The sequence below is a fragment of the Pelophylax lessonae genome (genome assembly GCF_965119305.1).
Source record: "Pelophylax lessonae genome assembly, chromosome: 1".
NCBI lineage: Eukaryota > Metazoa > Chordata > Amphibia > Anura > Ranidae > Pelophylax > Pelophylax lessonae.
In genome coordinates, this window is record NC_138768.1 from 735,885,313 (window position 1) to 735,911,542 (window position 26,230).

A 26,230-nucleotide genomic window follows, 5' to 3' on the forward strand; every position below is an offset into this window, starting at 1 on the left:
GGATGACATGGCGTCCCAGTTTTCCAAAAAAACTTAAAATTTTGATTCGTCTGACCACAGAACAGTTTTCCACAGTCCATTTTAAATGAGCCTTGGCCCAGAGAAAAACGCCTGCGCTTCTGGATCATGTTTAGATATGGCTTCTTTTTTGGCCTATAGTTTTAGCTGGCAACGGCGAATGGCACGGTGGATGGTGTTCACCGACAAGGTTTTCTGGAAGTATTCCGGAAGCCCATGTTGTGATTTCCATTACAGTAGCATTCAAGTATGTGATGCAGTGCCGTCTAAGGGCCCAAAGATCAAGGGCATCCAGGATGGTTTTCCGGCCTTGACCCAGAGATTGTTACAGATTCTCTGAATCTTTGGATGATATTATGCACTGTAGATGATGATAACTTCAAACTCTATGCAATTTTTCTCTGAGAAACTACTTTCTGATATTGCTCCACTATTTTACGCTGCAGCATTGGTGGAATTGGCGATCCTCTGCCTATCTTGACTTTTGAGAGGCTCTTTTTATACCCAATCATGTTGCCAATTGACCTAATCAGTAGCAAATTGGTCCTCCAGCTGTTTCTTGTATATACATTTGACTTTTCTGGCCTCTTATCGCTACCTGTTCCAACCTTTTTGGAGTGTGTAGCTCTCATGAAATCCAAAATGAGCCAATATTTGGCACGATATTTCAAAATGTCTCACTTTCAACATTTGATATGTTATCTATATTGTATCGTGAATAAAATATAAGTATGAGATTTGTAAATTAGTCCATTCCTTTTTTACTCACAATTTGTATAGTGTCCCAACATTTTTTGGAGTTGGGTTGTAATTGGGCAGTGTCTCTTTAGGACCGCCAAAAGCGGGGTCCCACCGCCATAAGTGCAGACTCACAATCCCTGGTTATTATAAGATAATAGCAGAGTGAATGAAGAAAAACCCACAGGGAACCCCAGGAAAACTTTACCAAACCACAGAGGAGATTTCCAGCACAATGCATGCCTGTCCAACCAGGGACCAGATCACCGTTGTGAGGGAGCAATCCCCAATATCGTCCTGCGGTCTAACCCTGTAGGGGTACCCGAGTCTAGTAAGCGTGGGACCTAAGGAGAGGGGGAGCACCTTATCTTTTTTGCCCACTCACTGCACTTCGGGCCACTGCAACAAGAGCACTTTATTATTTTCTATGGACTTTGCACTATTATAGGAATATTGGAGACGTTTTTACAAACTTGTGTTTATACTTTTTTGTGGACGTTTATATATATATTCATTGCAGGTTGTATTGCTATCATGAATTTTATCAGGGAAGCATATGCCCTTTTTTAATCTTCAATATAACACGTATTTATTAATTCTCCAATATAACACATTTATTAATATATGGTATTGTATAGGACATCTATTGTCACATCACTGGCTCTGCACCTTGGTAACTACACTTGTCAGATATAGCGCTTTCTGACCCTATACGTTGAGGGAACACACCTCCTCATTTTTTGACACATTGCATTTTTTTTTTTTTTTAGGAACATTTATATATTTAGACATTTTGCACATTCTTGGATTTGCACTTTTGTTACTACACCTGTTAGATATAGCACTTTGTGGTCTTATATTTTGGAGGGAGCACACCTCCTCATTTCTTTTGACACATTGCACAATTTTTTTCAGAAACATTTATATATTTAGTTATTTTTGCACTGCTGTTATACACCATAGAGTCCCCCACTTTTATATAATTTTTAGTAATATACATTTGTTTTATTTTGTACTACACCATCACAATCTACCTCATGCACTATAACAGTTATTAATCAATCACCACTAGTTAACCCATTTTATTTGTTAAAGACCCTACGTTTGACAGCGACAATCACTCATTTTCTTTTGCACATTTATTCGATACATCCTTTTTGGGTTGTATGTTTTAAGTGGGCTGCAGCCAACATTTGGTTTTATAGTTTTTATCCTAAGCGCGGATTTGTTGGTTTTTATATGGACCTCAGGAAAATTGCCGCTCATGCATTCTAAATGGGGAATTATAGAAAATGGCTGCCCATATAAAACTAATGGGAATATAAAAATCATGATCCATAGCAAAATGGCAGCCCCAACGGCGCCCCATGCGGTCTTCAGGACCCCCAAAAGGGGGCCCACAGGACAAGTCAACCCTTCAAATAAGCGCCACAACGGCCACATTATTACTGCCCTCCCAAGGTAAAAACCTGCTAGGGGTAGGGGAATGCCGAGGGGTACACAGGACTAGTCCTCTGAGGTGTCAGGGGAACCGAGGGAGCCCCTAAGGTCTGACTACTCCAGGGAAGGGCCTGCATCCGCCCCGAGAACACCAGGGGTTTTTTGGGGGACAATTTACTCACCATACCACGGTAATAGGCGGACGCCATTGCAAAACAGTTCACCTCCCACCAGGGATGGGGGTGCTATCAGCCAAGGGGAAGCTGCGACTCAGGGCGTTCCAGGTCAAGTGCGTCCCAGCGAGACGGTCCCCTCACAAGGCTTGTCCCCATCCGTCGGGGCACTGTCGTGGCGAGGGCTAGTTCTGGACTATAACCTGCTCACGCTCGCTGGCCAGGCTGGGAAACCTTAAGGATCTAGTTTATCCAGTGCGAAACCTCAGCCGGCTGTTGCTTGTAGTTCCTCTGGATCTTGGCCCTCAGGAACTAACTAGTGAAAAAAAAAAATCAAACTAACAAACTTTCCTATAATAACTAAGACCGAAGTCCCAACAGGAAGCTAGGTCCTATTTCTTAAACTAGGCAGAAACAAACTGAGGATAGCAGGGTGTGTGGGGTTATGCCTGCAGGGACAGCCCCCATAGGTGTGGTTAAGCTTTTTTCCTGCCTAGTGCCTATTCCTGATAGGAGGAGCATAACCCTATAGACTGACTAGATGGAGCTGTGTCTGTCGATGAACGATAGAGAAAAAGGATTTATGTGAATTTATTATTAACCAATTACACCTCTCTGTTTAATGCCACCTTAATGCAGAGAATGCATTAAGGTAAGAAAAAACAAAAACTTTAACCTTTTTCTAGTTTTTGTGAAATGTGCACTTTACCAGGCGTCTGTTACATCTAGACGTTTATGGTAGCTTTGTGCATACAGTTTTACAGTTTGCTAGGATGTTGTCAAACCACTTAAACATTAGTGTTCTCCACATTAAGCATATTACATAGGCTGGGGACAGTTTGCTATGGAAGCTCTTGAAGGAAGGGGGAGTCAGAGTCCTGTAGATCAAAATCTACAAGTAGATCGTGGCCAGGTGACTGGTAGAGCGCGGTCTGGGCTTGCTGACCCCAGAGCATCGACCCGAGTGCAATGCAGAGGGACTACTTCTAAAGTAAGAGCTTTACTAGACAGCAAAAACCGCATAAACCGATGCCTCCTCTGTAGTGCTGCCAAGTTCTACCAACTGCACTCCACCTCTTATCCCTGCTAGGGGTCTCGAGGTGCCAGCTGCAGGAAAGAGGAGATCTTTAGGTCAGTTTAAAGCAATACACTGGGCATAATATTAGAAGGTTGCCTTTACACTGATGTACTGCTGTTTACCCACACCGCGGATGCAGTGCACCTGCAGGTTTGCTGCGCTGACTTCTATTATATTCTGCGGGTTTGGTGCACTTTCTGAAAGCACATCACACCTGCAGGATATAATAGTAATCTATGGCAAAGTGCGGCTAACACAGGAAAGTCACAGATGCACTAAGCTGCACCTGCGGTGCAGGTAAACCGCAGATCAGTGTGAAAGCAGCCTTATAGGGAGCTCAGAACAATATGGGTTCATTTACATTTGCAGTTTTGGGGGGTGGTAAAACCCCATTGTTAAGATGTGTTTTCACCACCCCCGCCCCAACCGCACCCCCTTTAGTTGCAGTGGCGAGGGCTGTACACATTGCAGCTGCAGCAGGAGTTATACACCGTGTCATGGTTGGTGGGTGTAGCACTTGCCAAGCATGATCCGTTCAAGTGAATGAGGCCGCAGTACAGCAAACAAGGGGTTAGAGCAGACAGCATTGTGTTGCTTTTTCACCACCTGCCCTAATCCTTTACACACTGCAGAAGCATGCAGTTGTGGGGCGCTTGCAGAGTGGCCCCATTGGCAGGCAGTAGCACCCATCAAAAGCAACAGGGGGGTTTAATTTCTGCTGCAGCATGTGTACACCTTTGGTCGCTGCCTCAGAAGCTAAAGGGGGTAGGGATTGATGGCTGTAAAACCCTGACTCAACAGCAGAGTTTTAACCCCCCCCCCAGCTTTATGTGTGAACAAGCCCTAAAGGGTCCCGCTGTCGAATGCAACTAAGGGTTCTGGCGGGGGAAAAAAAAAAAAAAATCCACAAATTTTATTTGGGTACAGCGAAGCATGACCGCGCAATTGTCAGTTAAAGTAACCGATGCCATATCACAAAAGATGGCTTGGTCATAAAGGGGGGGGGGGTAAATCTTCTAGAGGTCAAGTGGTTAAAGGTTGCCTACCCCTGCTCTAGAATTTCCCCCAAAAAAACTTTGGTTTCCTAAAGTTGCTGTATCATATTTGCAGCTTTTATAATCTACCAAACACTGTATGCCATATCAGATGACACAAAAATGTATGCTTATGGTTAACATCCATTATGCACAAGAAATGTAAATCTATTTCAAATTGAAGCCAACCTTCTGAGTGAGATGGTTAACTGCTTTCTCAGAGGTGTCCAGCTTTTCTCGTAAAGAGGCCACATCCTGCTGAAGTTCCCGAATTCTGAAATGTATAAAATAAAAGTGCATATTAAATTACATGCCAGTCTGAAAAGATTGCTTTATATTGAATAATAATTTTGAGCAGATCGCATATTGCAGTAAGATCATTTACATTTTCATTCAACTGACGGTTCTGCTTTTTTGAGTAGAACAGACAACATACCTATCATCAGCAACTTGCAGCAGATCGGCAACGTATGGTTCTTCTGGCTGCGGTACAGGGTGGCTGCTCATTCCAGATGGTGGGAGGGGTTGGTCAATCTGCATGCGCTGACGCCTAAAAGGAATGTTTCTCTTCTTTCCACCTAAACCAATTGAAGAAATAGTATGCACTGGCTTTAGCAAACACAGTAAACGCGTTTAGCGAGTAAAACGGTTTCAATAATTTTACTTTTTATTACAAAAAAAAAAAAAAAAAAAATCAGGCTTTACCTGTAAAATATAAATATAGGTAACGGTAGTCCTGTAAGACTAAGAAATGACTTAGTAAGAATAAAATGGGATTTTTGGCTTACCGTAAAATCCATTTCTCTGATGTTGATGGACACAGCTCCTGATTCTTCTTAACCATTGGTTATACTGCCCCCTACAGGAGTAGGAAACTAGGCAGGAAAAAGCTTGACGTACACCAATGGGCAATCCCAGGGGGTATACACCCACACTCAACTATAGGTACTCAGTTTTGTTACAAGCAGCTTCAGAAGAAAGCCAACTCCACAGAGGGGTGGGTTCTGTGTCCGTCAATGAACATCAGAGAAATTAATTTTACAGCAAGTCAAAAATCCCATTTTCTCTTTCGTTCATTGACGGACACAGCTCCTGATTCTGCTTAACCATTGGAATGGCCTGAAGCCATGTCAAACATGATGGGTGGGAAACAGCAGAAAAAAAAAAATTCCCAAGGCTAACCATAGCCAACCAGGTAACATGGAGCTCAACCATAAATGACTGGAGTTCAGCTGAAAAAAAAAAAAAAAAAAAAAAAAAAACACACAACACACAAACAATACCCCCTCAAAGAGGACCAGGTCCTCTAAACTGCAGCCAGCAAAACCTTGCAGCCAGAAGAAGTATCCGCAAAAATGCCAATAGATCCACTTTCCAAAAAAATGAAAAAATGTGCATCGACAACCAGGTGGCCGCCTTGCAAACCTGCGTCACCGACGCTGGATAAAGGAAAGCCCAGGAGAGACCGACGACCAGGTGGCTGCCTTGCCTTGCAAACCTGCATCACTGGACTTTGAATGACGGAAAGCCCAGGAGACACTAAGCCCCCCAGTAGAGTGCACCTTGACAGGGAAAGGAGGAACCTGACCCTTGATGAAATAGGCTTCAACCACCGTCTGATCCATCTGGAAATCGTCGCAAAAGAAGCGGACAACCCTTTGTAAGGTCCGTCCGTGAGCACAAAGAGTCTGACTTCCTAAAAGACTCCGTAGCTGTCAGGTACACCCCAATTGCCCGAACCACATCCAAGGCATGCAAGGCAAGTATAAGTCTACAAGTAGATTTCCTAGCTTTTAAACAGCGTAGGAATCACAGACTCAGACAAACCTCCATCCTTCAGCACCTGGGGTTCAACAGCCAAGCCGTCAAAGCCAGCGACTGTAAAGCAGGATGGAAGATTGGTCCTTGGGACAGCAGATCCTCCCTGAGAGGAAGTCCCCAAGGAGCATCGGGAACCAGCCACACCAGATCGGCGTACAAAGACCGGCAAGGCCAGTCTGAAGCCACTAGAATGATCGCAATCCCTTCTGTCTGGATCCTGCCCAGGAGTCATGGCAGAAGTTTGAGAGGCCTGAACGAATCTGTCAGCCCACCTTAGAATGCCAGCTACTTACGTAGCCGCCAGGACACTTGGTGATTGATATAGACCACGGCCGTGGCATTGTCCATATTAATTTGTACCGTACACCCCTGAAGACGAATTGTCCAATGAGCCAGACAAAGTCTGATCGCTGGAAGTTCCAGTACATTAAAATCGGTAGTCTGACTCTGAGTCCAGACCCCCCCCGAGCATGTCTGTGCTGAGGACACCTTCCCACCCAGACAGGATGGCATCTGTGGTGACAACCGTCTAGTACAGGGAGAGAAAGGTTTTTCCCTGTCGAAGTGCCGGAGAACAAGGCCACCTCTAGAGATCGTGGATCCAGTCCCATTTTACCAGAATCTCTCTTTGGCGGAGCTCTTGTGTGGAACTGTGTAAACACACCACCTCGAGGGTGGACATCATCAGGCCCAGCACCCGCATGCAAGGACGATTGAGGACAGTCTGCTGAACAACAGAAGCTGAATTGCCTCCAGCAAAGTCTGGAGTTTTTCTAGAGGAAGAAACACTCCATCTGAGGCCGAGTCCGACCCAGATAGTACAGATTTTGTGGACAGAACTAAAGCAGACTCCTGAAGGTTCAGAATCCAACTGAACTCCCCCAGAATTCGCAGAGCAAACTCCAGTTGGCCATCAGAGCAGTCAGAGTCTCTGCTAGCAGAAGAATATCATCCCGGTACCCCAGTACCGCAATACCCCGCTGACTCAAACAATGCCAGCACCGGAGCCAATGCTCTTATGAAGACCCGAGGAGCAGAGGCGAGACCAAGAGCAACGCCACTAAATAATACTCCCCGCCCACAGCAAAAACAGAGCAAGCGCTGGTGACCGTCACATATTAGAATGTGCAGGTAGGCGTCCTTCATGTTGACAGAAGCAAGAAGACATCCCCCTGAGGTTGGGACGCCACTATCATGTGAATAGACTCCATGCGGAGCTTCTGTACTCTCACAAAGCAGTTTAGCCCTTTGAGTTCCAGAATTGGACATATCTTGCCTTCCTGGGCACTGTAAAGAGGTTTGAGTAAAAACCCCTAAAAACTTTCCAAAGTCAGAACCAGGACAATCACCCTTGAAGTAACAAGTCTTGCACTGCCCCAAAGAGAAGCGCAGGTTGGAAGGGAAGAACCTTTCCGGAGAAGAACAAACTCGGTCTTGTAGCCTGATCAAATAACTTAGTGTACCCACTTGTCCTGTACCAGGGAGGTCCATGGATCCAGAAACCAGCGAAGACGTCCCCCTACCCCAGAAACAGGTGAGGGCGCCCCTACACGGAGAGGCAGCCTTGTCCACAGGTCTGGAAGAGCCTGCTCGTGGCTTGCCAGACCAGACTCTTGAAACCGCTGGTGGAGGCCTTGACTTTTGATCTCTTGTCTTGAGACCCTGAGTGACAAAAAGACGTCTACAACGGGGCTCCTTGCCCTTGGTAGCCTGCGGTAGAAGAGTACTCTTTCCCCCATGCGAGACCCGTAACGATGTCATCCAAGGAAGCTCCAAACAGGCGATCCCCCTACAAAGGGGAGATCAGATAAGGCCCACTTAAAAATCTGGTCCGCAGACTAGCAGTTCAGCCAGATATTACCCTGAAGGACCAATGCGGATACGGAAAGCCTAAAAAATCAAAAGGAGCCGCATCCAAAAAGGCATCACAGATAAACTGTAGCTCCTGGACCAACTGATCCGCCAGCCCTGCAAAGACAGGGGGGAAGTGGTTTCCCCTCAAAGTCCTGGCATAAAAAATGTTTAGCCCACTCAGGGAGAGTTTGCGACACCAGGGCAATAGTAAATACCACCATCCCAGGGAGGGGCCCACATCTACCCCAAAACCCTCCAGGGGTAAAGGGGGGGGGGGGCAGCTACTTACCAACACCAGGAACAGGGTGAGCACCGCTCCGGACAGGACATTGCTTCATCGTAATGTGGGTGCTGTCGGCCAGGAGGAAACGCTGCGACTCAGGCCAAAGCCAGTTCATATGCGCCCTCGCAAGACGTTTAAATTTGCAGGCCAGCCCTGGAGTGGGGCTATGTTGCGGCCGACCTAGAGCTGAGCTGCGGTCTGCACACGCCCGCTGGCCGGACCTGGGAGACCCTAAGGATCTAGATCATCCAGTTCGTCGCCCAGTCTGGCACTTGATTGTAGATCACAGGAACAAAATAATAAAAAAGAGGAACATTTTTGATTTAAAAAGAAAAAATTGCCAGGACCAGAGATCCCACCAAGGAACTTGTTCCTTACTCCTGACTAGGCAGAAAAAAAAAACTGAATGCTATACCCAAGAGTGGGTGTATACCCCTTGGGACTGCCCATAGGCGTAGTCAAGCTTTTTCCTGCCTAGTGTCCTAATCCTGTAGGGGGCAGTATAACCAATGGTTAAGAATCAGGAGCTGTGTCGGTCAATGAACGAAAGAGAAAATAAATATTTTACTATATATTTCAAACAAAACTTCTCATTTAATTGGAAATGTATTAATGGGTTTTCTGTGCTAAATTAATTAATGGGGATTTTATTGTAATGATGAGTGAATTATCTGACCCATGAGCTCTTACTCCCTGGTAGTCATAAATTGATTTGCTTTCAGAAGCTGACATTTCCTAGTTTAGGCCACATAATATTCACTAGAGTCGACTATCTCCAGGGATGACAGAGCTATACACCTCTGACTGGCAGTCAGGCCTCTTTTCCATTTAGTTACATTAGTTAAATTTAGTTGCAGACCCAGAATGAACTTACACATTTGTAACATGCAAGATAGAAAGCATTTTTTCCTCCTTGATGGCATTGTTTAAATCCGATTATGCAACTGCTATGCACTCATTGGTAAAGAAAAAAGTCAGATAACATCGGATAGAATAGGTTTGGCACTGATTTAGGACTGCTTATCAAGGAAACCAGGAATCGCCCAAGCATTTTGCACTGTACATGGTCTACAAACCGTGAAACTGTAGTATGGATTGCAGATTTGTGCACAGGTTGTAGAAAGAGAAGATATAACATCCAATATGGGAACAACCTTAGTAAACATCCAGTAGCAGAGCTTGGTATGCCAGCTAACAATCCAACATGAGCTGCTTCCATGGTTGTAGAGACAAAAAGGTTTCTAAGCATTTATTAGGGTTACAGGGTAGAAGTAATTCTGAGATGTATGGGTTATACTGCCACCTTCGGGAGAACTGGACACTGTCAAAAAACAACACTATTTTAGCATTAGTAGTAGTGACCATAAAATAAATGGGTGGGACCTGTGTCCCTTAATGTACACCAAGGAAAAGAGTTTACAGTAAATCAAAAATCCTGTTTTCCTAATCTTTCATGGGGAGAGGAGGGTAAAAAATATTTGGAAATGTACATCCAGCAGCAATCCAAATAAGGGGTAGTAAATAAAATGCAAAGTAAACAAAATGCTCACAACTAACAAGCCCATAAAACAAGGTAAAACAGGTGGCTAGTTGCAGCTCATGGAGCTGCCTGAGGGACATTACATCCAAAGCTTTTATCAGCAAAGACATGAACATACATCTAGCTGCACTTAGAAAATACGCAAACTGAAGACCAGGGGACAGCCTTGCAATCCCTGAGTGCAGGAGGAGAAGAGAGCGGTGACTGACAAATGAGGAAGAATGGGATTCAGAGGTGCTAAGCTGATGGGGTAGGTCAGAGGTAGAGTCTGTAGGAGATGGCCCTAGGGTACAAATATAGAATGTGTACAAAAAAAGATAGGGTCTGTAGGTTTGTTTTTAAGTTGAATTTGTTTGTAAGTCGGAACAGGTACATTTTTTTTTTTAAAGTGTAGATCCAGCCAAAAAAAATACGTTTTTTGGATTGCATAGGGAAAAGTCAACACCACTGTTTTGCTGTCTGTGCCCCTGTTTAGAAGATTTCACCTCACTTTCTGTCCCTATGACAATTGGAGTTTGGAAATTTTGGGTTGTCGTGGAAACAAGAATCGGTGATAAAGCTTCAGTGGAGACAACTTTTTCCCATGACAACTCTTACAGCAGTGAATTTCCCTTCCTAGAGGTAGATTTCCTCTCACTTCCTGTTGTCTCCCTCCGTTTGTAACCTGGGGATCGCCTGTACTAGGTTCAGGTCAGTCAGGTGTTTGGGCTGAAAGAAGAAGAGGATAGCTACATAATATATCCAACCTTTCCTGTAATAAAATCTCAGGTTAGGCTAGGCCCTATGTCTTAGGACCAACGCTTCATCAGCTGTGGCAGCAAAACCAACAATCTTGAAACAGCGTGGTAAATTGATTCCTTGGGACAAAAGATCCAGGCAACCTGAAAGAGCTCACAGGTAGTCTGCTAGGAGCATGAGGAGGTCTGAAAATCACATATGCCTGTGCCAGTTTGATGAGGAGTAGCCGCAGAACACCCTGAATATAGTTTCAGAGAATTCGATGAGAAAGGGGCTTCAGAAGAGAAAAAGCGTAGAGTAGGCCGAACCATCCACTGCTATTGCTAGCAGATTGCTGGACCTAGAAACACACTCGGTCTGCTTGACTTTGAATCTGGAAGCCAGAAGATCCAGGTCTTTGTTCCCCACTTGCGACAAAGGTCCTAAAACCCCATTCTACTGAGTTCAGACGATGTTGGCTGAGGGAGTCAGCTTGACAATTTTTAAGTGCATGGTGGACAGAGCAAGACAACTAACTTTTTCACACTTTTATGATCGCTAAAAATTTGAATGACATGGTGTTTACTTATGTGAGCATTTGATGTTTTTGCAGTGAGTGCAAATGTCTGATCATCCATCATTTTTGGGACCTGGGGATTATTTACACACACTTATAAATTTCATACAACTCTAAAGCAGTTGAGAGTACAATTGGTCTTGAGAAGGAAACATTTGTTGTGCCAACTTTTAGACAGATCTAAACCAGTCTCTCTCAAGACCCTTGAGCACCTCACTACTACTGGAGTTATGTATAAAATCAATCTCGCTCGCTTTCGGTTTATTTTTTTAAATATTGTATTTTTTTTTTTTTTTAAACTTTATTTCAAGCTGTCCTATGAAACAAAGCTGTAAAAACATTGGAAGCCCAGCAGCGTGAATTCCCACTGGAACTGAGAGCAGCTGCCATTTATTAAAAAGGTGCTAGGGACTCAAGTGGTTCAACAATGGAACGCCCCTACAGGAACAGTCAGTGCTTTGTGAAGACAAGGAATTGCTGGGCCCACAAAAAGGAACGGCTCTCCCTTATAGGGTTATTGCTCAGAGACACTTTGGGGGTGGGGTGCAGTATTTTCCTGAAATATTTCAATCATATAAAATAAAAAAACACCACACATAATGACTTCTAAATCTTCACATTAGAGGCCGGCCCCACATTCTTAACGTAATCTGGCCTTCAAAGGGAGCTCTGCAGTTAACAGGACTTTCAAGGGAAAAAAGAAAAAAGTCTTGATAAAAAAAAAAAGGAAAAAAGGACAACTGCTATTTCTCTGAGTAGAAGAGGTCCATTCTCCTAGGACACTAGCTAGCAAGAAACTGAATATAATGGGAGTAGGAGGGGTTATACTAACAGCTTTTTTTGGGGAGAGCAAATACAGATTTTAAATTGTACCCAGTCTCACTTCTGCAATCCTCACCTAGGCAAGGATGACGTCCCCTTGCCTTCCTCCACATCCTCCTGAGGCATGTCCCATGTCTCAGGAGGCAGCAGGACCATTCACAGACTGCTGCATGGGCTTGCACTTGTGCAGTGAAAATCTTGATGTAGATCTTCAGGAAGCCTAAGCCCCTCCCGTATCCAAGATAGAGGCCCTGGTAACCCATAGCGGTAAGAAGAATCAACTGCAGAAAGACAATGCTGGACCCCGGCCACTGACTTAAAAATCGAACTGATTTTCCTGATTAATAATTTAGAAAAAAAGTTTTACAGACACAGAAAAAGACAATTATAAAATATTTTTCCACTCTAACCTGGTGTTTGCACGACAGCTTGCAGGTTCTTCTCTTGCAGCTGCTGAATCCTTTCCGTTTTGGCTTTACTCTCCTTTTCCATTGACCGAATCTTATGGACATACTGGTTATTTAAAAATTTCAGGTCAGCTGTCTGATGTTCAAGTTTTCTTAGAGAAGCTTTCAAGTCTTCAAGAAAACAAACCATTTACAGAAATAAATGAACACTATATATAAAACATTTTATATACATCACTTCTGACTTCCTTTTAATGATAGTTGTACACGTCTAGCCTTACTACTTCATGATTAAGTTAACTGGAATGGGTATGCAGCCTGTGAAGATAGAAAAAAAAAAAAAAAATCAAAAGCTGCACACTGGGTCAGACTCCTACAAAAGAAAAAAAAAAAAGCAGGAGACCAGCCCCAGACACATACCACCCCAGAAAAGGGAAGGACTTAACCAAAACAGTCTGCCAGGTGTCAGTTGAGGTTTTTCTGCTGTATTTTACACAAACAAAATTTTTGTACTTGCCCTTTGAGTCCATTGAGGGGGGAACAGAAATTTAGATACAGTCACTTTATACTGCAGCATACAGAAAGATAGGACAGAGGGAAAGAAGACTCACTACATGATGTGGTAAGCAATATAAAAAAAAGGTAAGAACTAAGAACCCTTAAAAAAAAGAAAAAAAACAAAAACAAAAAGAAGACCACCACAATTCTGAGAAAGGACCAGTTACAACAGGTTCAGGCAATTAGACAAGCTGGTCTACAGAGAACAGCCCAAAGCATTTTTACCCCAGGTTATGGATCCATCAAGGAAGGAGGACTTAACCCTGTTTGGACAAGTCCCTTGAAGTCCACATGACCAACTCTGTACCCAGCAGAGGATTTCTTAAGCAGGAGACTGGTGCACAGAGCCCTCTAAAAATGATCTCTTGCTGCCACACAGAACTTGAGGCACATCTACGTTTGTGAACCTCTCTGCTCAGCCCAAAGGGTACCGTTTCCCATGGCAAGGTCTTAAAAAACGAAAAAAAAAAAAAAAAACACAGCATGAATAAGGTAATGACTCGGCATCATCCATCGCAGGGACCCGGTTACCGATTCTTCCATATGCAATACTCCCACTCTTTCAGTGGAGGCACAACAGCAACTAGGTTGCGTCCAATTGAGTCTGAGCCAGAAAACCTTCCCAAAATGGGGTACCCCAACATGAATACTGAAGAACCAGACAGTATTCTGGGTGATCGCGACTCTCCAGTGAGCAAAGATTTTCCATTGAATACAGGGATAAGTGGATCCCAGTCATGTGAGGAAAGTGAAGAGATACACCTGACCTTGTCAATGAAAGACTGGCCTGTTTGCCTGCTTAGAATCCAAACAAGCAACAACAAAGAAGGGGGCTGAAGAGGTGGGAACCCTGTGAGAAGGGTCCCCCCAACAGGACAAGGGAACTGAGCGCACACAGGCTGTTCACCTAATTAGCAAGACCTAAGCTGGCAAACAGGTGACTGGCAGTCACAAATGCCAAAGTCTGGTAAAACATGAGCCAGTCAGATCTTGCAGATGTTTGGTCCTTGGGAAAGATGTTGAAAACAAGGATCCATTAAGTTGACCCTCTTTGCAGGATGTTGTCTGACAGAGGGAGCTAACATTTGGGGGTAATCCCGAGCAGCCGGGGGGGGTGGGGAGTCGGAGCTGGTCCCGGTTGACCTAGTAGCTTGGAGGGAAGATCTTTGAGGTACCATGTCCTGAGAATGGCTTACCATATTTCAAGGGCAAGGGATTTCATTAAGGGCAAGAGTGGTGATCCAAATGTGGGAAAGTTTCAGGCACCTAATTAACACATGGGCTAGAGTGAGGAGTTCTTGCAGCAGTAGGAGCTCTGAAAAATCAAAACCGGAGACAGCAGGAGGATCCTCTGTGTGCAGGGTAGTATACACTGCATCAATAAGGTCCGAAACCACCCCTTGTAATTATGAGGTGACCGCAGATCTTCGTAAATAGACTGTCGGAAATCTGAAATTGCAAACAATGGTCAAAGGGACCAGTGACCCTGCCCATACTTAAGTTTTTGGAGGGTCAGGGGATAGAATAAGTAGGCAAAGGCTCTGGTTTATTTTAGGAATTGGGCAAGAGTGGGCAAAAAGTCCCAAGCTGATGTGGAGGTCCCCGACGTCAGGGAAAATAAATTCACCCAAGCTGAGCTGGGAAGGTAGACCCTAGGACTATAGGGGAGAAACTGATCAGTCACAGGATTCTCTCCACTATTAATAAACAATGTTCCAAGCAGTGCAATCAATTAAATAATTGTTCTTAATGGAGGAGGAGGAGGAGGAGGAGGAGGAGAGACCGGGCATGTCCCAGTCAATCTAACTGTACTGCTGTGCGATCTGAAGACCCTAAGCTGTTGTTAACTAGTGCAGCAGCGGTTCTGAGACAAGACAGCAACTAGCCCAGATTTGACAAGTCAAGTAATGGCCAATTCCAGCACAGAGGAGAGTCTCAATTGTGACCATTCTGACAGATGCGCATTAAATACGCTAAAGGAATCATAACTGTAAAAAGACTGTTGAGAACATCCAGGGACACAACCAACTTGGTAAAATGACAAGTATTACCTGGAAGCATATACAACACCTCAAGCAGACATAATTGGGGGGGGGGGGGGGGGGGGGGGGGGAAATTCTCGGGTCCAGTGTCTGACCTTTAATGTGTCGGTCCGATTCTTCTTTCAGCTTCAGGAGTTCCAAGTGTAGCTCATTATTTTCCCTGACAAGCCTGGCATTTTCTGCCTTGTAGGGCTCTACCACAGAGTCAAAATTCTTATTCTCCTTCTCATTTTTGCTAACGCTTAACTTAGCATTGCGAAGGCTTTCTGTAGTATGAACGAGGTCACTGTGAAATGCAAACAAACCAAAATATCAGACATAAAAATCAAAATGGATCAACATAAAACACAAAACTTAAGGCAAGGTCATAGAATAGCTTTTTGGATCTGGAAAGATTGAAAATCTCAGCTTTTCAAGTTTCCTTACTAAACTGAAAATTGCTGCACGTAGAAATCCTCTACTGTTGTAAGGCCCACACATAAAATTGCTAGCATTAAAGCTCATGTCTGCCTCTAGCCAAAATCCTAATCTTCTATAATTTAGCAGAGATTAGATAGTAAAGGTCGTCCATAAACCATTTGAATCTTGATTCAAACATGTATGGGCAGGCTGAATGTACCAAAGTTGATTGATCGATTAACTTGGGTACAACCAGCCTACCGTATTTTCGCTAGTGGCTGGAAGCCATCCCTCCCAGGAGAATACAATGGCTCGGCAGTAGGAATTACCCTGTCAACACTGTCGGGAATTGATCGAATTTCTTTCCTGCAACTATGGAAAAAATGACCTTTTTTGTGTAGAGTGTAAGCTGTAGAACGGTCAGGTCTGTGTCTGTACAGCGATGAGCTCAGTCTTGTTTGGACTAGGATCCGAACCCACATGCGCAAGCCCACCAGGAAGCCGTTACCTCTACACCAGGCATGTCCAACCTGCGGCCCGGGGGCCACATGCGGCCCAAAACACCAGGCAATGCGGCCCACTGCCCCCCTGACAATTCTTTTTTTGCTGGGGAGGAAGGAAGTCAGGTCGGGGGCATGGCCACAGCGGCTTCTAACTAACTGTAGGCAGAGGCTGCCTGGGAGGGGAGGGGGGAGGCGAGCATGTGCAGTGTTTGACTCCTTCCACCATGACCACTTCTTCAAATCACTGAAGTGGTCATGGTGGTTAGAGTGTTCCTTTAATATCCCTCAGAAGAAGTAAACCTCTGTATACTGATTCCATTTCATTTGATCATCCTCTAGTTCTGTTAATTTAGTGCGGGGGGTGCAGCGGCGCGGGTAAGGCACGGCGGCATTTTATTACTTATATACCTTAACTATAGTATACATTTTAAATGCGGCCCGAGAAAATTTCTCCACACTCAATGTGGCCCAGAGAAGCCAAAAGGTTGGACACCCATGCTCTACACCCATTGTGTATGTGTGGCTGCGGGACAGTGAATGCCCTAGGCGCAGATGATTAGTCCGAGCAGGGGACAGCTTTTCTGGTGGGCCTGCACACATGGGTTCGGATCCTTTTCCAAACACGCCAGAGCTCATTAATGAATCCCAATCCTGTGTTAACTGTGTAATTAAGATAAGGGGTTTAAAAAGAGACAACAAAAAAGAAGTAGAATAGGCATGTATTCCATAAATGTACTGCATATTTTTTTTTTTTTAATTTGCCATCATATTCACTAACTGGGCATATCAATGCAGCTCAACTGTTTGACCGGGTAGTGGAATATCTAGGATCCAAATTGGTTTCACGGAACATAAATTATCAGCTTATGCTAATTGAGGTTTTATTTTACATATCAAACCCACAAGTTTCCTTACCACTGTTAATGTTGGAGGTACATAAATTTGGCCTTCTTTCAAATTTTAAAATAAAATTTTGGAAAATCGGAATTCCTACCCATCCATGTCCCCTCCACTATGATGGCAGCATTGCGGGCTTCCTTCCCTTTTGTTTAGCGAACAGACTCTTTGCCATATTTAAGCAAACACATCACTCACGGCCAGAGACTTCCCTCTTAGACCTAAACCACGACACTCTACTGACGAGGATTATGAATGATCTGGATACTTGGAAAGGACACCCCCTGACTTGGCTTGGAGGGATAAACGCCCTTAAGATGACAATTCTACCCAAAATAATCTATATCCTATATACCATACCCTATGACATTACCACAAGTTCCCTTTAAATTACTACGTAGAGCATTTCTGACCTTTGTCTGGAAGGACAGACACCCTAGACTAAAGGGCCATACACACTAAGATTTTCTGAAGACTTTTTCCTTCATATTTACCTTTTCTATGTAGTGCAAGGGCCTGCCAGATTGCATACAAATTGAAAGTGTTTAGGTTTGACCTCATATTATCTGGTTTTGGTAAATCTAAAGGAAAAAAAGTCTTCAGAAAATCTTATAGTGTGTATGGCCCATTACTCATGATCTTCTCCGTACACACACACACACTAGATGGTGGTGTTGGACTCCCCGATATATCTTTATATTACAAAGCCATGACACTGGTTCGTATACTAAATTGGTGCCACGATGCATCCAGTAGATTATGGGTACCATTGGAAAAAGCAATAGCAGGCAGGAATCTCGCAGGTGCCCCCTGGATCTCACCAGCCTCTAGATGTCTTTCAGATTTGGCATCTCCAATGACTAGATCTACTTTATCAATATGGGACCGATTAAATACTTCAGGGCAATATGCCCCCCCGGACGTCCCCAGTTGCACCTCTCCGGGGTTTCCCTTGGTTTCCACCTAGAGAGGAGCCGGGATTTTTTTGGGCACAGACGGGAGGACATCATGTGCCAGATTTACTCCAGAGGGTAATTTGTGCTCCCTTTCTGAAATACAGGCTTCACACGGGACTAACCCCGTTTGCACCCTGGATATACCGCCAATTGAAAGATTTAATAAACCACAAACTCAGCTAAGACCACTCAACACTCTGACCACTATTAAATCTTTATGCCTTAAACTCCCAGACCCCAAACACTTATTGTCGCAAATGTATAAACTTGTGCTCAGCTCACAATCTAATACTATCCCATTTTACATCCGAGACTGGGAAAGAGAGTTGTGTCAGAACTTTAGCTCTGCACAGATACAAAGGATGTACAAATTCACACATACTTCCTCTCCTAGCTCCTGCATACAAGAAACATATAAAATTTCTGTCTAGGTGGTACAGGGCACCATCTCGCTTAGCCCAGATGTTTCCGGGTGGCTGATGACCGCTGCTGGAGGGGTTGCAATAAGCGGGCACTCTACTCCACATAGGGTGGACATGTCCCTTGATCATGGACTTCTAGGAGGCCATTACTTCATGGATCCAAAAAAAAAAATGACCCTTTGTCCTATAAGATTCTCTCCACAACATTTCCTCTTCCATGGAGCCCGTTCCTCGCGTAAAGTATACAAGAGGAATGTTACGCCCCCATTTACTAAATGCAGTCAAATCCCTAGATTCTGGAAGCAATCAATCTGTCCCAAGCTGTTGGGACTCGAAGAGGGAGGTCAACGTTATCATGGAGGCAGAGAGGTGGATACACATGGTAAGGGACCAACAAGAAAAGTTTAGAGACAATTGGTCGGGTTGGTTGTATTACTCCTTAGAAATAACCACCAACTGAGACCCCTATACCCACCACTAGATATGTACATAATCGCTACCTGCTTGTCCTATGGATTCATCCATCATTCGCTTATAAATTGTTCGCTTTCTCCCTTACATTCCTTTCTAAAGAGGGTTTTTTTTTTTCCCTCTTCCTGCACCATTCCCTCCTTTTTAAACAATCAAGGTTATACATAGACCACATTTGCACCTCACTTACATACTGAATTTAACAGACCAGTCCAGGTGTGTGTAAATGACAGATTCCTTTTTGTACCTTGGATGCTTCCAACCACCCACACCCATTATGACGATGTTGTGGGAGTGGACGGAGGTCCGACTGGGAAATTAAGCCCCGTACACACGTACAGATTGTCGGCCGTAAATATTCGGCCAACGACCGATTGTAGGCTTGTTAGTATGATGCTTCCGACAGCGCATTTTCGGCCGAACAGAATCTGTCGTGCAGGCATTAAAATTTTTGTTGGCCAACACCAGAACGGCCGATTGTTCGCCAGTCAGTACAGAATTCGGCCGACAGACAGCCGATTAGCAAGACTGGGCATGCTCAGAAAAGAAAAAACACACGGAAAGTTAACTATCACATGACATCACTTCTGCAGTCGGCTGTTGTTGGCTGACAAAATTTGTGTGCAGTCTTTTGCACTTTTCAACAGACAAGACAGCCCTGGACAAAAGACGGCCGATCGTTCGGCCGACGATCGGTACGTGTGTACGGGGGTTAACTCTGGCTGTGTGGTCACACATCCTGTCTTTGATGGAGTTTGATGACTATGTGTACTGAAAATGGTCCTCATCTTGTTCTTTCTTACTTCTTCTATTTTTTTTGTAACTTATGTTATATCTTTGTATCTTGTGTACATGAAAAATTTAATTAACTTCCATTATATAAAAAAATGCAGCTCAACTGAAGTGGTGTGATTGAGCCCATAGTGGGTATTATGACAATGTTCTTCTGTGCAATCATTACAGCATACATAAGGCTTAGTAATATGAGTAGGTCACCCATAGCAACTAACAAAAAAAGCTGAAGACCGTCAATGTGAAGATACAGAGAAACGAATGAAAAAGGGCAAAATGTAACTCAATAAAAATATGGAAAACTACAGCAAATAGAAGACCGATAATATTTTTGGAACCACTAAACTTGGGCTCTGAACTGTAGTACTCCAAATAGAAAAATTGGGGAAATATAAAATGGAAAAAATCACGCACACACACACACTCTATTGAAATGAAAATACCTGAAGAGTTTTTCAACTAGAGGTAAAGACTCAATGCCTAGAGGTTGCTTGTAGCCCAGCTGGTCCAGGCGCTTGCGGAGGTTTATAAATTTTCTTTCGGCGGCAGTGCTCATTGTGGAAGCTCTTATTAGACAGTCTCAAGGACCCAGTTACATTCCTTGCCAAAAAAAAAAAAAACAGTATTAATTTAAATCTTCAAATCCTCCTGTTAATTCTGACATTAAGAGCCAATTGTGTGCCTACTTATTGCATAAGCTTAAACAATGCAAAATCATTAGTAAAGCAAATCAATGAAATGTGATCCAAGACGTTCTCTTTCACTTTCGTACAATGACAAGCTGACATTCAACCCTTTACACAGGAAGTGCCCCGTCATACATCTGACTTCCACACGCATCAGCTGATCCTCTTATGTCTTCTGCAATAAAACCAGTTTCTGAAAAACGTCAGAAAATATATTCTAAAAAGGAAAACATTATCTGTCGCAGATTCCCTTTCATTATTCTTACATATACGCCGAAGTCTAAAGCACAATATGAGAAGACGGCAGTGCCAATGTGTGTCTGCAGAACATTGATAATCACAAATGAGTCACTTTATATGATAGCTCAGACAAAATTTTTATTTACGTTTTAAACAAAGTGAAGTTAGAACTTCTGCCTGGTTTAAAGAGGAAGTAAAGTCCAAAAAAAAATCCGAGAAAAAAAAAAGCCCTGTAAAGAGAAAGGCATAATGAGCTAGTATGCATCGCATACTAGCTCATTATGTAGTACTTACCTTACCCCCGCCGTGCCGCCACCTCAGCGACAGGACGGCGACATGTCCTGCCGTCCCGCTTCCGGGTTCACGTCCTCCGGCCATCTGATTGGCCGGAGGCGCAATTACATCACTCCCGCGCATGCGCGCGGGAGCCGCCGTTCACGGCACTGAGCTCTGAAGGAACGGCACGGGTGGCCGTTCCCTCAGAGCGCCTGCGCCGATGACGTCATCGGCAGTTTGCGCTGTAAATATCTCCTAAACGGTGCAAGTTTGGGAGATATTTATAGCACCTATAGGTAAGCCTTAATATAGGCTTACCTATAGGTAAAAGTTATACAAGAGGGTTTACAACCTCTTTAAAGCTCCAGCAATTCAGACACTCTAAAATCTGCTGGCTTATCTACTTGCGGACCAACTTTTTGTTTACAAATTTAAGTCAGTATTTTCTAGAAAAAAATTACTTGAAACCCCTAAAAACACACACACACACACACACATATACTGTATATATATATAATATTTTTAGCAAAGACTCTGGAGAATAAAATGGCGGTCATCGCAATACTTTTTGTCAATACTGCAATTCTACACTGCTCATTGGAAATCCAGTGTATCTTTGCCAACCTCTGGCACTTCCAGCCCGTGCGTACCATAGTCCTGTCATTGACACTGGTTACCTATGTTCCCCCTCATACCGATTATCCACACGGTTTATTCTAGGCACCAAGCCTGAGGGATCTCTCTACCAGTGCCACCCCCCCAACAGACGTCCAATTGATTCATTGCAATCTATATGTAACTTAGGCTGGCCATACACGATACAATTTTCTTGAAATTTACCTTCAAGCATGTAGTACAAAGGCCTGCCCAATTGGATACAAGTGAAAATGTTGTTTAGCTTTGACCTCACATTATGTGGTTTGTGGTGGATCTGACAGAAAATTGTACAACAAAAGTTGAACATGTATGGCCAGCCTTATACATCTTATTGTACTGTACTGCTTGATTCATTGCAATCTATATGTAAACTTATACATCTTACTGCATCGTATTGTTGATCACATGACTTGATTATTTTTACCACCTCTCACTACGTTGGTTACACCACAAGTGTTACTCTATATACACCTTATTTGCACTAACCAAACCTCTGTACTCCTCTGCTTGAACCATAGTCTAAAATTGTGTATTATTTACACCAATAAAACACATTCTATTTGACCAACTCGTGACCCTGTGGTTTCATTATCCATCCTCAAAAGGCTCTCTTTTTTGTCTACTGGTCCCTTCCAGTATAGCTTTTTTTCTGCCCATGCCGGACCCTCCGCACTCCTCTCCTACACATGCCGGACCCTCCGCGCTCCTCTCCTACACATGCTGTCCCATGCTGGACCCTCCGCACTCCTCTCCTACACATGCTGTCCCATGCCGGACCCTCGGCGCTCCTCTCCTACACATGCTGTCCCATGCTGGACCCTCCGCACTCCTCTCCTACACATGCTGTCCCATGCCGGACCCTCCGCGCTCCTCTCCTGCACATGCTGTCCCATGCTGGAACCCTCCGCACTCCTCTCCTACACATGCTGTCCCATGCTGGACCCTCCGCGCTCCTCTCCTACACATGCTGTCCCATGCTGGACCCTCCGCACTCCTCTCCTACACATGCTGTCCCATGCCGGACCCTCCGCACTCCTCTCCTACACATGCTGTCCCATGCTGGAACCCTCCGCACTCCTCTCCTACACATGCTGTCCCATGCTGGACCCTCCGCACTCCTCTCCTACACATGCTGTCCCATGCCGGACCCTCCGCACTCCTCTCCTACACATGCTGTCCCATGCTGGACCCTCCGCGCTCCTCTCCTACACATGCTGTCCCATGCCGGACCCTCCGCGCTCCTCTCCTACACATGCTGTCCCATGCCGGACCCTCCGCGCTCCTCTCCTACACATGCTGTCCCATGCCGGACCCTCCGCGCTCCTCTCCTACACATGCGGTCCCATGCCGGACCCTCCGCACTCCTCTCCTACATATGCTGTCCCATGCTGGACCCTCCGTACTCCTCTCCTACACATGCTGTCCCATGCCGGACCCTCCGCACTCCTCTCCTACACATGCCGGACCCTCCGCACTCCTCTCCTACACATGCTGTCCCATGCCGGACCCTCAGCGCTCCTCTCCTACACATGCTGTCCCATGCTGGACCCTCCGCACTCCTCTCCTACACATGCTGTCCCATGCCGGACCCTCCGCACTCCTCTCCTACACATGCTGTCCCATGCCGGACCCTCCGCACTCCTCTCCTACACATGCTGTCCCATGCCGGACCCTCCGCACTCCTCTCCTACACATGCCGGACCCTCCACGCTCCTCTCCTACACATGCTGTCCCATGCCGGACCCTCCGCGCTCCTCTCCTACACATGCTGTCCCATGCCGGACCCTCCGCTCTCCTCTCCTACACATGCTGCCCCATGCCGGACCCTCCGCACTCCTCTCCTACACATGCTGTCCCATGCCGGACCCTCCGCGCTCCTCTCCTACACATGCTGTCCCATGCCGGACCCTCCGCGCTCCTCTCCTACACATGCTGTCCCATGCCGGACCCTCCGCGCTCCTCTCCTACACATGCTGTCCCATGCCGGACCCTCCGCACTCCTCTCCTACATATGCTGTCCCGTGCCGGACCCTCCGTACTCCTCTCCTACACATGCTGTCCCATGCCAGACCCTCCGCACTCCTCTCCTACACATGCTGTCCCATGCTGGACCCTGCACACTCCTCTCCTACACATGCTGTCCCATGCTGGACCCTGAAGGGACACGGGACGGCATGTGTAGGAGAGGAGTGTGGAGGGTCCGGCATGTGTAGGAGAGGAGTGCGGAGGGTCCGGCATAGGACAGCATGTGTAGGAGAGGAGTGTGGAGGGTCCGGCGTGGGACAGCATGTGTAGGAGAGGAGTGCGGAGGGTCCGGCATAGGACAGCATGTGTAGGAGAGGAGTGTGGAGGGTCCGGCATGGGACAGCATGTGTAGGAGAGGAGTGTGGAGGGTCCGGCATGGGACAGCATGTGTAGGAGAGGAGTGCGGAGGGTCCGGCGTGGGACAGCATATGTAGGAGAGGAGTGCGGAGGTAGGGCTGGGCGATAAAACGATACCGATATGTATCACGATAGTGACATTTTCGATAGCAATAAAAGACTTTGAACGATAAAACGAAAAGTCCGCTCCGACGGGTTTAAGCTTTAAAATTGGCGCCGCCCGTCGCATACATGTCACCACGCACGCGCCGCTCGGGAGAGGCCGGGAATAGCTGAAATTACATGAGCGCTGGCGGCGCGTGCGCAATGACGTGGCGGCGCCATTTTTAAAATGAAGGCGCCTCTGGAACAGGTAAGTGAAACAGCTTCACTACCTGCCATTATGCAGGGCTGCGGGCACACTACAAGGGATGCAGTGCTGCGGGCATGGTCTACCTGTACCATGCCCACAGCACTGCATCTCCTGTAGTATGCCCACAACCCCGGATCCTCTTGTACCATGCCAGTGCCCTGCATTCTCCTGCACCATGCCAGTGCCCTGCATTCTCCTGCACCATGCCAGTGCCCTGCATTCTCCTGCACCATGCCAGTGCCCTGCATTCTCCTGCACCATGCCAGTGCCCTACATTCTCCTGCACCATGCCAGTGCCCTGCATTCTCCTGCACCATGCCAGTGCCCTGCATTCTCCTGCACCATGCCAGTCACCCTGCATTCTCCTGTACCATGCCCGCCGCCCTGCATTCTCCTGTACCATGCCCGCCGCCCTGCATTCTCACCCTAGGGTCCTTATTTTAAATGGGTAATAAAAAATATCAATAATTATCGATATCGACCAATATGAAACACTGATATCGTGATACAGTTTTCAGCCATATCGCCCAGCCCTATGCGGAGGGTCCGGCGTGGGACAGCTGAGAGGACACCCCGGTCACTTACACAGCAGGCAGTGGGGGGTCCAGCAGGTAACAGCTGAGGGGACACCCCGGTCACTTACACAGCAGGCAGTGGGGGGTCCAGCAGGTAACAGCTGAGGGGACACCCCGGTCACTTACACAGCAGGCAGTGGGGAGTCCAGCAGGTCACAGCGCTCCGGTCTTCCTCCTAGTGTCCGGCGAGCGGTTGCTAGGAGACATGCTCAGGAAGCTGGCACTGGGCAGAGGACACAGCGGCGGGCGAAGAAGCGGTTCGAAAATGGCGCGCAGGAAGCCCGGTCTGGGCCGATGAAGCGCACAGCCTGCCACCCATAGCAACGCTCCTCCGCCCGCCCCTTCCAGCCATTACTATGCCACACACCCCCAATCACCAGCTCCAATTGTGACAGTGTTGGACAGGTGGGGCGGGGGAAGGAAACAGCTCCGCCCACCATAGACACGCCTCCTGTGACCTCTGGGACATGAAGTAGGAGTGAGCTGTCATTGGTCAGAGCGGTTCCTGACCTGTCCGTACTGATCTGCACTTTCGGCAGTACAGTACACCTGAGAATCCCTGCACGGCTACACGGGGGGGCGGCTGATAGAGCCCATCATATAGAAGTACAGCCGACCAATCACACACCCACCCAGCCACAGGGACGGAATCCCCTGCTGTCTATACAACCCCAACCCATAACCGTGCAGAAGTAGTGGAAGTAAAGGATGATTGGTCAGTGTGTGAGCCGTGCCCGACCTATCACCATACAAGAAACATCCAAACTCACCCGATGTCATTGTCCCTGATAGCAGGAAGTGACAGAGTGACATCACTTCCCTCTCCATAAAGCCAGGGACTTATTCCTTGTTATGGAGAAGGGTTTTCTTTTATTGGCTGCATTGATGAAGCAGAAACGTTCAGTAAAATCTGTTCAGAAATGTCTCCAATGGGGGATGGTGTTCTCTTGTGTCCCCCACATTTCTGAGTGGTTCCTTCCACTCACACCTACATACATAGTGCACTGATGTGGAGGATGCAGGGATTTGACACTCCTGGAATTGTCGGACAGGAAGTTTCCTCCTGATTGGAGGCAGGTTCTGCATTGTGGACAGCAGGGAAGGTCTTCTTTAGCAGGAAGAGCTTGATGGAGAATTTTTGTTGACCTAACCAGGTTGTTGTAGGTCTGATTGCAATTTATCTTGAAAAACAATTTACCTGTAATTAAAGGAGAAGTACAGCCAAAGCTCGTTTTGCTGTACTTCTCCTATGGACAGTTTGTTCTGCACACCTGTGAACCATTTTCAGCAGACAGTGATCTGAAGGCAGCTGTCGGCTGACGTCACAGAGCTGCTCCAGGCTCAGGAAAGATTGTGACCATATGGTCGGGATCCACCCACATGCCCCTGAGATCCTAAGCTGGACCCTCCCGACCCCTCCACAGAACAGCACTCTAGTAAGTGCAGACAATGACAGTCACCAGTGTTTGATCACAGACTTAGAATGGGGGGAGGGGGAGGGGGGGGGGGACTGATGCTGC

General features: G+C 46.1%; 1 protein-coding gene across 1 annotated transcript in view; it reads right to left on the bottom strand.

The window, feature by feature from the left end:
* Positions 1-20,136, bottom strand: part of CEP135 (centrosomal protein 135) — a gene marked incomplete at its 3' end in the record, with an annotated part of 95,543 nt that extends 75,407 nt beyond the window's left edge. The window contains exons 1-5 of the mRNA XM_082265930.1: positions 19,986-20,136; positions 15,198-15,388; positions 12,506-12,673; positions 4,918-5,059; positions 4,671-4,755 (exon numbers count right to left, since the gene is read on the bottom strand). Of these exons, the coding sequence (XP_082122056.1) occupies positions 4,671-4,755; positions 4,918-5,059; positions 12,506-12,673; positions 15,198-15,388; positions 19,986-20,098 (699 nt within the window). The 5' untranslated portion in view covers positions 20,099-20,136. The remainder of the gene's footprint in view (positions 1-4,670; positions 4,756-4,917; positions 5,060-12,505; positions 12,674-15,197; positions 15,389-19,985) is intronic.
* Positions 20,137-26,230: the final 6,094 nt, after the last annotated feature.